The sequence below is a fragment of the Molossus molossus genome, unplaced genomic scaffold (assembly GCF_014108415.1).
Source record: "Molossus molossus isolate mMolMol1 unplaced genomic scaffold, mMolMol1.p scaffold_m16_p_4, whole genome shotgun sequence".
NCBI lineage: Eukaryota > Metazoa > Chordata > Mammalia > Chiroptera > Molossidae > Molossus > Molossus molossus.
The window spans coordinates 16,081,991-16,096,729 of record NW_023425377.1 but is presented as its reverse complement, the minus strand read 5'-3'; the positions used below and the strand labels follow the sequence as shown (position 1 = coordinate 16,096,729).

The 14,739-nt window shown below is 42.5% G+C and overlaps 1 protein-coding gene across 3 annotated transcripts in view; it reads right to left on the bottom strand.

Moving 5' to 3' along the window:
* EBF1 (EBF transcription factor 1) overlaps positions 1-14,739 on the bottom strand; it is a 377,140-nt gene that overhangs the window by 87,448 nt on the left and 274,953 nt on the right. For 2 of the 3 annotated variants that reach the window (XM_036282000.1, XM_036282001.1), the window contains exon 9: positions 10,698-10,828. In XM_036282000.1, the coding sequence (XP_036137893.1) occupies positions 10,698-10,828 (131 nt within the window). Of the gene's footprint in view, positions 1-10,697; positions 10,832-14,739 lie in introns of all 3 variants that reach the window. The other variant, XM_036281999.1, reaches the window with a different exon arrangement.

Genomic DNA, 14,739 nt, shown 5'->3' with positions numbered 1-14,739 from the left:
GACACAGATACACAATAGAGAGATGCAGACAGATTTTCCTATCAATGGCCCGTGTCCCACGACAAGAATATAAGCCCCATGAGGATATAAACTTGGTCTTGCTTGATTTCCCTGCAGCATTTCCAGTTTAACAGGGTCTGGAACTAGTACTCTCAATAAATACAGTGTGGGGGCAAAAGTTGGAAAACACAGAGTTTATTCTTGTATTATTATTTATTAATTGTATTACTTTCCATACGAACAACTGTAACCCTACTCTTGGTCCTCCCTGTGCTTGTTGAACACTGAATGAATAAATGCCATTACCCGCCACCAATAATTAGGATAAAGATTCAATAAAGTCCCTTATCAATCTACCACCCCATTCAAAAATCTTGTTACTCAAGAAAAAAAAAATCGTTTTGCTATGTCTCCACAAACTTCCTTGTAGCCACAGTAAGCATTTGTAAAAAACATACCTCCCAATTCTTCTCCCCCAAATCTAACCAGATCCCTCAGTCAATCCAGTTAACTGCGCGCACACACACACACACACACACACAGAAAAAAGGCAACAAGATCATCTTTCAAAATAACAGATTCGGGAGAGAAAAGAAAAAAAAAAGCTAAAATAAATACATTATACTTCAACTACCTTTGGTTTTGTGGGTTGATGTATTTATTTATTTTTTGGTAATTTGTTTTTTAAATAAACTTTCTTCCCAGCTCTCTTCCCAGGATGTAAGTCTTGAGCCAATTGGGCTCCATGAAAGACTGGACCCCATCCTGACCATCTGGGAGCTGGAAGAGCACTGGTGAGCTCCGAGGTCCAGAGGGTTCCAGCAGGAGGGACTGGGCCCGGCAACGCCAGGCCCTGTGGTTTGCGACTGCACAATGAGCTCTTTCTCAAGGCTTGTTTTTCTAAATTCAGTCAAGAAGGGACATCATTCCTTAATCGGGCCTGGCTTAGGGTCTTGGGTTCCTGCTTGCTGGTTTGAAAATTAAAGTATAAAAGAAAGGCAAAGGCAGATGGCGTTTATGGAAGAGGCTGATTGTTTGTTACCGAAGTAGGTGGTTTGCAGGGCCGAATCGTTGCCTGTGGAATTAGGAAAGAAACGATGAGCACCAAGAGGCTGAGAGATGGGGAAGCAGGGAATGAATTCACCTTTCACCAAGACGTTTAGGATCTTTCAAAGCTCGAAGAAAAGGGCATCAAGATACTAAACAGAGACTCATTCTAGCACGGGGGGAGGGGTGTGTGGTTTAGTTCCTATTTGCATACTGCATACATCAGTACTTGCCTATACATTCAGTCATTCTTCATCTAACACGTCCCTTCAGGAAGTGAGCTGCACAGAAACCCAGAGCCACACCCCTCCGAACACAGCCATTCCAGCGGCTCTCACGAGAAGTCGGCCTCAGACACATCTCACTGTTGTAGAGAGAACATATGGAATATAATTGCCAGCTCCTTCCTGAGGACCCAGGGCCGCTGTCACTGTGAAGAGTCATTAATGTGCGCCCCTGGAACAAAGTTCTTCATCTGCTTCTCGGGGTTTCCATTTCTGCCCTGACATTAAACTGTCACTCTGCTGTCAGTGAGACTGGTCCTCAAAACCTGTCTCTCGTTTGTTCCTTTGCTGCGACTTGGGGGAAAAGATCACATCGTTTGTTAAAAATCACTGTTCTGGGCACCCTAAAGTCCGTTGCGGTATATATTCCTTTTATTTTTGCTGACTTCTGGTGTCATGCCGAATTTGGGAGAGTTGAGGTTATTGTCACACTCTTCTCTGGATGAATGGGGTTTCGCGACATTCTCATTAGATGGTTAAGAGATGGGTCTGGAGGAACATGGATTTTGACTCGAGTTTAAGCTTCGCAAATTGCCAGCCATGGGCCTCTGATCTTCAGTTTCATCATTTGGGAAGGGGGGTGGAGTAGGGAGAGGGGGTCAGCTATGTAATTATGTTATTATAAGGATTCATTGATATAATGCCTGTAATGAATAAGGGGGCGGCCTCACTGGTATCAATCACTTAAAAAGTATTAGTTTTATTACTACTTAATCCTCACCATTACCAACAGATTTACACTAAGGTATTTATGTGCACCCTTACTGCACAATAAATGTATCTAAATATAAACTACCTAACCACACATGCATTGACCAAAACTAAACGGCAGTCTGTCTGTCTGGTACTGACACTTTGGAACATCATTGAGTACAAGAGTTGCCAATAAGGAGCATTTGTTTGAATGAATGGATGAAGTCATTCAACAATATTTTGTATAAATTCATGCCTCTGATGTGCAAGGCTCTGTGCTAGACACTGTAGGAGACTAAGCTGAATCCAGCGTGGATCCTGCCTCTAAAGGTGAGAGCAGCCCTTTAAATAACAATAATGAAAGATTGAAAGGTACAAGGAACTTACTATGGCCATACAGGAATTTAGAAAGAAGAGAGAACATTTAATTCCTGGAGCTGGGAGGGAACACTTCACAGACAAGAGTAGTATTTTGCTGGATCTTAAAGAACAGAAGGATTGGGCACAGGAAGGAGGGAAAAACATTGTGGAAGGTGGAATGGCACAAGCAAGACAAGAGGGCAGAGGTGGGCCCTGGCCGGTTCGGTTTAGCGGTTAGAGCGTCGGCCCGCGGACCAGAGAGACCCGGGTTCGGTTCCCGCTAAGGGCACGTACCTCGGTTGCAGCTTGTCCCTGGCCCCAGTTAGGGTCGTGTGGGTGGCAACCAGTCAATGTGTCTCTCTCACATCAAAGTTTCTCTTTCTTTCCCTCCCTCTCTCCCTCCCGCTCTAACTGAAAATAAATGAAAAACAAAACAAAACAAAAAACACACACACACACAAAATTTTCTCAGGTGAGGATAAAAAAAAAAAGAGTGCAGAGGTGAAAAATCACTGTGGGTCAGTGGAGCAGCTAACAGTGCGACTGGAGCGTAAGTGAAGATGGATAGTGGGCAAAGACGCCGAAAGGGCAGAGCCTGGGGGCGTGCTGGAACCCCAGAGTGGGGAGCTGCGGCTTTAAGGGAAAAAGGCAGGAAGCCTGTGTGAGGAGGACGGCTTCAGTTCCGACCGTCGGGAGCCATTCCAGCAGTGAGCACTGGGCGCACATGTGAAATGAACACAATATACTTGGGAACCATTTTCTTCATGGAAGTCGCATGGCCGCGGTCAGCTGTGAATTCTGTCTTTGATTCATGTCCCAATGAGAGCCCCATCATACTTCTGCGGTTTCTCTTTTCAGGGTACAGGCACATGCGTGGACTCCCTGAATGTGCCATAAACAATGGGCTGCAAATGACATTTTAAAGTCGTGTTTAACTGCCCCATAACTATCCATGTAGAGAATAATTTTCAAGTGCCTTAGTCATTAGAAATAAAAATATAGACTAAAGCATTTTTAGGAATAAGGTGAGCATGGTTGTAACTGTAACTATATTTAAAAGGCCATTAGACTATTTTTAATCTGTTTTTTAATAGGCTGGCTCATTCCGAAATGATTTCCCATAAAAGTAACTTGGGCTTGAAAGGTGTTTTTCAAAGTCACATTCAAAATGTAATGCAACTGATTCAGACTGCTCTTTTTATTCTTTACAAATCCTCTTTATAATTTTGCATTAAAGATCTTCCACTTAATAGGTAATCGATAAGGTTCAATACAGACTTGGCAACCTACATATTTAGGAAAAAGTAGGCAACAATGAATTATTTTAAACCCATGCATTTTAATCAACTTTGAATTGAACTTATATATGTAAGCCTCAACCTGAGTAAAATAAATGACAAGCTATTTACATTCTACCACATTTATATTACAAAATTTTGAAAGAGAAGACATTTGAGAGGGTGTCCTGCTCCACCATTCTTAACTTTCCTTCTGATTTTAGTGAACTTGTTCCTCATGTGTGTTGAGTATAGACGACCACTGTTAGAACGCCAATGCCACGGAGAATTTGGGAACTGTAAGGGAGGCTGTCATGAGGAAGTATTTTTGAAAGCCTGCGGGAGTGTCATGGGCAGACCTGGCGTAGGAGAAAGTGGATGGGGGTGGGGGAGGTCCGTGTCAGGAGCACTGGGCTAGAACCCCAGCACTAAGTAGCTAATGCGTTCCCAGGACAAGTGACTACATGGCTCTGCAGCCTCTTCTCCTCACTTTCAGAATCAAACAGCTGCACCTGACTGGAGCACAGCCTCGGAGCCCTCCAAATGTGCGACTCTCTGCATGTGGTTCGATAAAAACCAGGGCCGGAGAGGCCTGGGGAACTTCGGGGGGAACTTCAATGAGTTAGAGCCACTCACTATTTAATGTCACAGAGGAACGCATGTTGTTTTTTATTTAGAATCCTTTCTCTGATTTACGTGCGCAGATGAGAAAGTAGAAATAGGAAGAAGGAAAGAAGTCAAAAACTGCATTTATAACCCCGTTTTCCAACTTTTGGACCCAAGCAGCAAAATTGCTTCTCAGCCCCCAAACTGCCATTTACCCAACTGCATTCACCTCTCAGTTCCTCTCCACAGTGGCTCCTATTGACCTCTCCCTATTGCTGGGGATGCAGCTGAAGGAAACATTCAAATGGATGAAAAAGACAATATGTACCCCCATGTGAGGCTAATATAGTCAATGCAGGGATGAAATTCTGGGTTCTCCCATCTGAGCTAAGTGGTCCTGGCAATCTTGGAATTTACCTGTCCTACAGAATCACATGACATCTGATGCCAAATGTGCACTAAATATGAGAGAAAGTCCATTCAGAGCCTTGCAGCATTAAAGAATGATGGCTTTAAGTATCCCTGGTCTGATCTGAATAATACTCTGCAAATATTTCAGATGACTCTCTCACTTCTACCCCAGCCCAATCACCTCATGATTGAATTTCATGACTTTATTTCATTAACATGAAATCCAAATGCACAGCCATCACCAAAACATTTTCCTAAAGGTGATCCCTGAGAAAAGGTTCTGTGGTCACTAAAGGTTGGGACATGCCATGTACTACATTTTAGGTCTTCACAGTGCATGTCAATATCTCCAAAGTTCTGCAAGGTCGTAGATCAAGGACCCATTGAATTTATTTGACTCAACACTCCCCAAACTTACTAAGAAAAACCTCCCTTTTTCATCCCCCATGGGCTACCTAATGGTATCCCTAAGAACTGGTATACAATATTCCATAGAACTATCCAGAAAATAAATTAGAGCCACATGGCAGTATAAGTCTCAGGTTTATATCAGATACCAGAATCTGAAATGTAGAGGGGAAAAATATTGACTAAAGACTATCAATAGGGAGATCCAATTTTGTGGCTAATTAAATTGTTTTGATGACTTTCAAAGACTCCTTTGGCAAATAAACATGACATCTGCATATTGCAAGTGTGTTAGCTGTAAAAGTAAAGAACAATAGTGGAAGAAAGGAAGCTACTTTCTACCCATCGTCACTCCCCCTTCTTACTATGAGGGATTCTCAAGGGAGTCAACTTTAGATACAAGGAATTACTAGAATAGTAGCTGATTTCAAAAAGGATTTAGTCTAAACCCATCATTTTCAGATGAGGAAACTGAGGTCCAATGACCAACACTGGCTAAAGTCTGGATGCTCTGATTGGGCAATGGAAGGGCTGCAGTTAGAATCCAGGTCTCCTGAGTGGCTCCTTGCCTACTGCTACCCCATGCAGTCTCCGCCTTTGCCTGGATGATGGTCTGTCCATCCTCTGCTCCTCGCCAATCCCACCACCGTGTTTTCTTTACAGACAGCTTAAACACCTTGAGCTGTATAAATTCTCTGAGAGTTCGGTGATTAAATCAAAGGGTTGTGAGAGACCCATTTGTACATGACAGGACGCTTGATTGGTTATTCAAATAGTCTACTTCTGACTACACCATTCTCTAGAACCTTGCCTTGGATTTGCAACTGCAAATTGAACACTGGATTACATAAGCATATTATGAAACTCTCTAATGTGTTTCATGGGAGCAAGTTGTTTTCCAAATGAAACGCCAGCTTCCACAAAGCCTAATCTTAATCACCCATATAGTACCTAGCCCAGTGTTAGACACCTGGCAGGCAAGCCAGCCAGTACTCACTGCCGAGAAATTAGAGGAATTCAGATATTACAATGATGATTATCTTTACCAACCAGTAGCAGGAATCCCTTCTTCCTCCAAATCACATGTTAGTGGGAAATGAAAAGCAAGCAAGTACATCTCTGATCCAGAAAAACTCAACTCATGCTAAACATGAGTACACATCAACCCTGCTTGTTTTCTGGCATCTATGCATAAAAGTTTACAGTGTGTTTTGTTTTAAGTCTTTTGGGGTGAGGCATGATAAACACACGGGTATCAATAAAATAAGCTGCTTTTTGAAAGGAAAGGAGAAAGGGCAAGAAACAACAAAGGAAAAGTAACAAAGAGGGTGAATCACATTCACAAGAAAGCCACGCTGTTCACCCCATGCCTGGGAGTTCGAAGGAGGCAGCCCTGAGTTAGGAGTGCCACCTTTCTTCTTCCCAACCCTCAGAGGACAATCAGTGAGCTCAACTAAACTACTCATTTGCAAAAGATTGGGTTGGTAGGAGAAGAGCACAGATGAGGGTAAATTAAGCCAGCCCTATTTTCTCTGGCTCTTTTTAAAATTCTTTAGTTAAAAAAAAGACTCCGAATAATAGCTTCGTCTGCTGATCTAAAATGTTGTCTGCTGGTCCTGGCCCAGCAGCCCACTTCCTGAGTGCTTTGGGCTACAGAGTGAGAAAATGGAGAAGCAATCAAAGTTTATTTAAAATAAAAAGACTTAGACTTCAGAGGTAGCATGACCTCAAGAGACCACATGGCCAGGAGACAAAAACTTCAGATAGACAAGGATCTTACTCTAGCAATGAGGTCCCAACAGGTTAACTGTCTTGTCTAAGTCACTTATAAAGACCAAGGAAGCGGCTGTCTTCTGCCCCTAAAACAAGGCACGTATCCTTCATAAGGATAAAATCATCCCACAAGCCAGTGGCTCCAACCTCAGACATACAACTAGAAAGTGGAGGGATCGCTCTGCCCTCTCTGAGTCTCCATATGCCAAGTCCACTTCACCGTAGAAGGTGACAGTAACTGTCAAATACCCCCAGCACAAGGCATTAATGACAGTGGTGGGCATTACACGCTAGTCTGATGTGGTAAAATCCCTGAGTAAAATTTTGGCATAGGCTAAATCATGGGCAGTTAATAAAATGAGCTCTAGAGCTGCATTGTCTGGGTTCCAATCCCATCTCCACCACTTGATAACTAACCGCTTATTTAACGTTCTCAGTAAAATGAGAACGACATGGTAAACAGATGTTACAAGACTTGCATGAGAGCCATACCAAATACTTAGTCCCTGGCAAGAGCTAACCACTCAATGATCGTTAACTAAAATGAGTCAGACCCTGCATTTTTCTATAGGTTTCCCATAAATATCTTCTCTTAAATATTCACAGTATCAAGTTCTCATCCTATCCAATGGCAGCCTACAGAAATGACCCCAAAATTGGTTGCTATTTTTTGCCCCTACCAAAATAAAATGTACTTACTACTACTATCATTATTACCACTATAGTACCACCTGGATTATAGGCAATATTTCATTTGTTTGCTCATTAACCTGGGATTCATTTCCTTTGTAAAAATGTACATTGTAGTTTAAATCCCATCTCTAGCACTACTGGGCTGTGTGGTGTTGGACAGGTTTCTTAACCTCTCTGACTCTCATTTTACTCATATGTTAAATGGGAATAATGAGAGTATCTAACCTAGGGTAATCATGAAGATAATAAATTAATATGTATAAAGTACCTATATGTAATAAATTCTAAGTAACTTTGAGCTATTTCTTAATTTTTCACCATTATGCAATGGATATTTTTTTTTTTTTTTTTTTTGGAATAGTACCAAATGCTCTCCCTGCAGTAAGAGAAAGAAAAAAGCATATCCATGAAATAGCCTGTTTAAAAATCTAAATATATAAATAGTTTAGAATATTAACAAAACAGTTCACTTCTGCAAGGCACATTTTTCTGAATGTCAACAGGCTAAAATCACCTCCTCCATCCGGACACCTAACTGCTGCTAATGCTGCAAGGGATTTAAATCTTCTCCATCATCTGGGAAAGTGCGGGTAGGTTTCCACCAGAAAAGGGTGATAGTGGATTTATGATACAGCCACGAACGAGAGCAGCTTCGGAGGAGCAGGTGCACAAGGAAGGAGCAGGCATCCCTCACTGTTACCTCCCAGCTCGACCCACCTGGGTCCATCCATCGTGAGGACTTCTGTCCACTGAGGCAGGGACAGGGTAGGGACAGAGGAAGGAAGAGGACACCTTACTCAGACTTTCCTTTCTATGGGCTATATCCATTTAGTTATACGGAAACAGGTTCTTTAAAGTAATCTAAGTAAATTCAAGTTAGAATTTAACCTCCCTTATCTATCCCCAAAAGAGGGCAAGAAACTGGGGAACTGAGGGGAGCAGAGGAACCTTGACTGGGAACAAGGTTAGGGTGCACATCAATTATTTCCTGATGGGCGGAAGTCCTCATTCCACAATCAATGTAGTGTACTTGGGCCAATATACGCACAGGGTTTTTGGTTTCTGTTTGGTTTTCGGCACAAGATTGTAAATAAAGTCCAGGTTAAACCACCTTCTTCTTAGAGGGGCGGTAAGACTTACTGTCATTCTGAGCCCCACCTCCCGTTCAAACCTGACACTGACCACAAGGACATGGAGCCAGCAGTCCATTTTCTATGCATCTTCCCCTTTTTCAGTGACCGCGATAAGTCACAAAATGGCAGATAGAAAGGGGTGCGGATACAGCCCACAAGACCTGGGACAGGCTGTGCTACCGTAAACAAAGATGAAGACACCCGGCTGGCAGTCAAACATGCCGTGTCTGTGATGCTTCTAACTTTACAACCCAGTGGTTCTGACAGAGCATTGGGGTGCAGGGGGAGTTCCGTCCACCCTTCATGCCTGGGATGCTCCAACTTGGACAAAAATTAGTCTGGTGGGCTGAGAAGCCCATTCCTGATTCATCTTTACCAACGCTTGGATTCTCTGGCCGGGCACATGCCACTTGTTGGCTGCAAGGGGCTTGCCTGTGGGGTTCCTGGCAGAGAAAAGCGCACAGAGAAGGTTTAAAAGATTCTGCTTTTAAAGATAAACATAATCACCCTGGCCGGTTTGGCTCAGCGGTTAGAGCATCGGCCTGCGGTCCGGAGAGACCTGGGTTCGGTTCCCGCTAAGGGCATGTACTTCGGTTGCAGTTTGTCCCCGGCCCTGGTTGGTCGTGCGGGTGGCAGCCACTTGATGTGTCCCTTCACGTCAATGTTTCTGTCTCTCTCTCCCTTCCTCTCTCTCCCTCCCACTCTATCTGTACAAAAAAAAAAAAGGAAAAATATCCTCGGGTGAGGATTAAAAAAATAATAATTAAAAAAAAATAAAGATAAACATAATCAACTATCACAGTCCTATCTCTGCTTGTCTCGACGGCCCCTCTAAAGAGAAAACACAAAATATGTGGACGGGGTAAGCAGCAGTGGAGAACGAGAAATGGAAATTAAACATCTGAGTTCTAGCTCCAGTTCTGCTGACTGCCTGGTGTGGCCACATGCCTATCCCCTTCGCTCCCAGGCTCTGGCTGGGATGCTGCCTTCAGGGCATGTAACTATGTATCGCTAAGTGTCAGTATCCTTATCAAGAGAAGATACACGCTAAGAAAGAGTCTTTACCTGGTGGTGTAGCGAGAAGATTGAGAGAGATGATTTATGTCAAGAGCCCAGCACAGTGCCTAGCTCATAGAAAGTCTCAATAAAGTTTAATGATTCATCTGACTTCTTGTAAAGCAAGTGGAACAAATGGGCTCTATGATACCTTGTAGCCCTAAGATTGTTTTTATTCTAAGCTTTGGTGACATGAAAGAGAAGAAGTCCTGGGCATGCTGGCTGAGAAATCCAGGCTCAGAATTTAGAAAGCAAAGGCAAGTTCACCCTGGCATCTATATAGCGGTGATGTTTACGTGTTCTAACCTTGAACTAACTAGATTATTGCTGAGCAAGTCAACCGGCACGTTAAAATGATCACGGCACTTGGGAAGCACAGCACAGTCACTTTCATCTGGCTGCAGTGACACCCTGAGACCTGAACATTCCTAGTTCTGGAAAAAGTCTTGGTTCTTCCAGGTTTCCCTGACAAATGGCTCCATTTCTGCTGAGTCACTGAATAAGTCAAGAACCACCTACACCTAAATTATTGCTGTCGTCTGAATAGTGTTCCTTGAAGATGGGCCTACAATAGACGCCACCTACAACTATTTACAGATGACCACCTTGCTAGAGTTTGAACGAGATGTTTCCTACATGTTCCATGACTTTGCGTCTCCTTTCTAACTCCCAATATACAATCAGACCTCCGCAGCACGGCAAGCCCAACAGGACAAATGACCAAACAGAAACTCCCCCAGTGCTCATGGGTCAGAGGATGGAAGTCATTTCAGTGGAGAGCGTTGCCTCCAGGGAGACCCAACTCATCCTTCCTGGTTTCCCAGAGTTCTGGAGACCGGGGCTGGCCCACCCAGAGTGGCACCACTAAATTCTACACACTCTATTAGAAATTCAAGTGTAGACAGTATCTTCCACTAGACCAAGCTATTAGATATTAATGTTCAGAAAACACCTACCTCACTCCAGACCAGCATGGTACCGAATATGACCTGTAACCCATCAAAGAAATTGTCCCCTATGATGATCACAGTCGCGCCTCCCGTCGTCCATCCTTCACTCGGGCTGATGGCTTTGATACAGGGAGTAGCTGCTTTTCAACACACATGAAAAAGAGAAGGAGTCTGCTGTTAGAATCAAACTTTAATGATGGGAGACTTGAGAAAAAGAAAAAAAAAAATCTTTTATCTTTTCACTAACAAAAAGTCCCTCAAGATCTCGGCATTTCCCAGCCGCATTAGGACCTGAAGCCCAAGGGTGCAATTTCAGTTTTTAAAAGCATTCTTTTCACTCTTTCTGTAGAGACATATATTGTATCCAAATTGTTTTCAAACCTGAAATCTTATGAAACAAAACATAGGTGCAATATGCAATTTATGAAATACTAAAGATTATAAATAATGAAAAATGAATGACTTTCTGGAACACACTGGAAACCTTAAGAAGTGCTTCACAATGAAATATACATCCTGAAAAGAAAGCCCATAGATTTTTAGATAAACATTTCGGTCCACTGGGAAGAGAGAGAGAAGGTACGCGCAAAAACTTAATTCTTGCAGAACGCCTCCTGTAACACTAAGATGAGAACATGCTTTGTTGAAAATCATTACGATTTTTTTCATTAAATGTTACGGATTCCATTTTATAGATGCAAGTATGCAGGTCACTCGGGGTGAATTATGTAACCAAACAGCTGAGTCAGGGCTGGACCACAGAACGTCCCCATGACCTTTGTTTTGTCATTCCCAGGCAGACGGCCCTAAAACGGACTTTTTCAGAAGTTCATATCCCTTCTTTTTTCCATTACAAATGGCCCTTGGAGATGGGAAATAATTTGCAAATATTGTAATTCCAAACAGACTGGAGGTGGTTTGCCGGATGAGCATGGTGTACTTTCAAGAGAATTGCCGGGCATAAATGTAATTGCAGGGTCAGGTTTTTGAAATGTTCAGAGGGTACCTTCCTTCCACTGAGGACTTGTAACTCCCCTATGCCACACTGCTTTTCTTGTGATTACTTTTATGAACATGACCAAAGCGAAATTCTTAAGTAAGGAATGTGTTGTGCAAGGAGAGAAAATGAGACCCTCCTTTTTAATAAAAAGTTTATTAAGTATCCAAGATTGACTTTCCAAGTATTGGAGCCAATGAGAGCACCAGTTAATTTTAATGGGGGGAAAAAAACTGGCGAAAAGTTATTGGACTTTGTCAAATTTGGCAAAATGTCTAGCTTTGACTTTTGCAAGAAGAAAGAAAATATGAAGCCCGGCCCAGTGGGACCACCGCTCCCGTGCCGCCACACAAACAAGTAGAGTGGGTCTGATTCTGAGTCAAATTAATCTTATAAAATTGCACAGAGAAATTAGGAAATATCCAAAGCAAACATCGCACGTTGGCTTCACTCATGGTAATGCATTTACAACCCAAACGGGGCAGTCCGGATGCCTTTTCTCTCCTCCACTTTCTCCCAAAACAAAATAATTAGTCAGGAAAATGTAAATGATTCATGACTTGAAAATTCTTGTCCAATTTTTAACACACATAAAGGCTGCGACTCAGGTTCCACAGGCAGAGGACTTTTTCTTGAACAAAATTTTTCTTTAAGGGCAAAAAGGTTCGCATGCATGATCAAGCACTCCAAGAAAGAAATGATAAAATATGGTGTATGACCTCAAGCCATTTATAAGAGAAATAAACTGCATTTAACAACTATGTAAAATTCTTAAAATAAAAGCAGTTTGGAAATATTCTAGGAAATGTCTCAAAATCTTGACTCTTGATTTCTAACTCAGTATATTCGGCTGCTCGAGCGCAGTAGAGAAGGTCTTGCTCTCTCCCTGGACACTCCTGAGAACAGGATATCGGTTTAATTGCACTGATCTTGAGAGTTCTTCCTGATGAGAAAGTGTGGAAACTAGTGGTACCGTTAAAAGCTGGCTGTGTGATTACCTTCATAAATCACAAAATAATTTTGGTGTTTTTATATCTGTATTAGCTTGGGGATTTCTTTTAATTTTAAAAATAATCACACAAGTACGTTTCTTGAGATAAATATGGTCGCGTCCAGGCTTTCTCCTCACTGTAGAGAAGGAGACGGAATGTGCTGGTGTATCTTTGAGAGACTCTCCCGTGGTAAAAATGTTACAACACATCATCGAGACCTGCTGGATTTAGACGTGAGCCCCGCCCTCTTCCCTCCATTTTTATTTGTAGGATACCAAAGGCATGTAAGTGTGTGTGTGCACGCATGTGCGCTTTCAAACATTTCCTAAGAAAAATTATGTCTTCAAATTTTGTGAGCAACTGTCCAGAAACAAAGCCATATGCACCTAGTCAGGAAAGAGAAAGAGCATCAGCTTCCAGAGATAACTTGGTGAGGAGACACTATATGACAGTATCGTATTAGATTTTTGGAGGAAACAATCTTGAAGGAAGTACTCCCAGGAAAAGAATGGCACACCTCACCGCTCCATCCATCCTACCTCAATACTCAACATCAGTCACTGTCCCTGCTTAGAGACTAGATGCCAGTCTTAGAACAGGTTAAGTCATGCAGCCCTTTGTAAGTTTAGACCTCAACCAGTTCCAAAGGTGCTCTTATACATCTGTGTGTCAAAGCAGTCTTGACAGGAAGCTCAACGGTACTTCCCCACAGGGAGTTTGGAAAAGATGTCAGGGAATCATGGGTTGCCCCACTGAGAGAGAGGAATGAGCAAGAGAGGTAACTGGCACTCAGTACCTGGAGGCTAAGGATGTTAAGTATCTAACAATGCCCGGGATAGTCCTCCAACACATAGAACTCTAAAATGTCAATAGTGCAAGGTAGAAAACACTTGGACTACCTAAAATGATCAGCCCCCAGAGCAGGAGCTAAGAACTCACAGATTCCTACAGGCCAAGTCAAGAAACACAAATGAATAAGGCAGTGCAGGGTCTCAGAACAAGCATGAGAGGGACGGCCGCTGACACTCAGAGCTGGGGAAGCAGTGGGGAATGACAGGACCCTGGTGATTTGCTGAACATGTCCCCCGTCTAAAGGTGTCAACTGCTTCTCAGCTCCAGTCATTGGTAACTTCATATAAACACAGGCCCGGGGGGTGGAGGGGGAGCTTTCAAAAAAACGGAAGCCCAGATTTTTATGTGAAATTTCCCAATCTCTAAATGTTGGCAACTAATTCAATAAATTGTGTTGGCTAAACAAAATGTTTCTGGGTAGATTTCACTTGCAGAGTACCATTTTACCTGAGTCACAAATTTGCCAGATTAAAAGCAGCCCAGGAAAAACTCACAAATATGACCAAAACGACAGGTACCCAAAGGCTCACAGCAGTACTGCCAGTAAAATATCCAAGAGTCTAGGTGCCCCAATCAGACAGTGGTTAAATAAACAATGGTACGTCCATACTATAGCCTATTAGCAGTGCCATTAGAATGGATGAAAAAGATTCTATAAACTGACATGGAAAGATGTCAAAATACGTTAGGAATGAAAAAAAGTGATTTGTCATATAGAGAATAGTGTGACCCGTTCTATTTAAAAAATGATATATATGAGCCTGTATGTGCGTAAGTGTGAGTGTGTGCATGTAGTTACGTGTGAACAGGTGTGGTAGACCAAGGTCTGGAAGGATGTACACCAACTGTTGTCAGCGTGTCCATTTGCAAAAGGAAGGTAACTAAAGTAGAAGAAAGAGAACAGGGCAACTATTAAATGTTACTCTATAGACATCTGTAGGGTTTGAATGTTTTCAATGAGCACATATTAAGGTAATACATTATTATGATAAAAAATGAAGTAACAGCAGAGCATTTAATTCTGAGAGATACAGATTGTACTTTTTAAAGCAAATTAATACTTTTTTTTTTTTTTTTACAGCAGTCTGAGCCTCTCCTTCCCTCTTCTTTTTGGGTAAGTTGCCTCCGAGAAAGCTCAGTTTAAAGGATACCCAGGGGGGCGCGGAGGTAGGACAAGGAGAGGTCGTTTTTAATATGGTCACAGAGG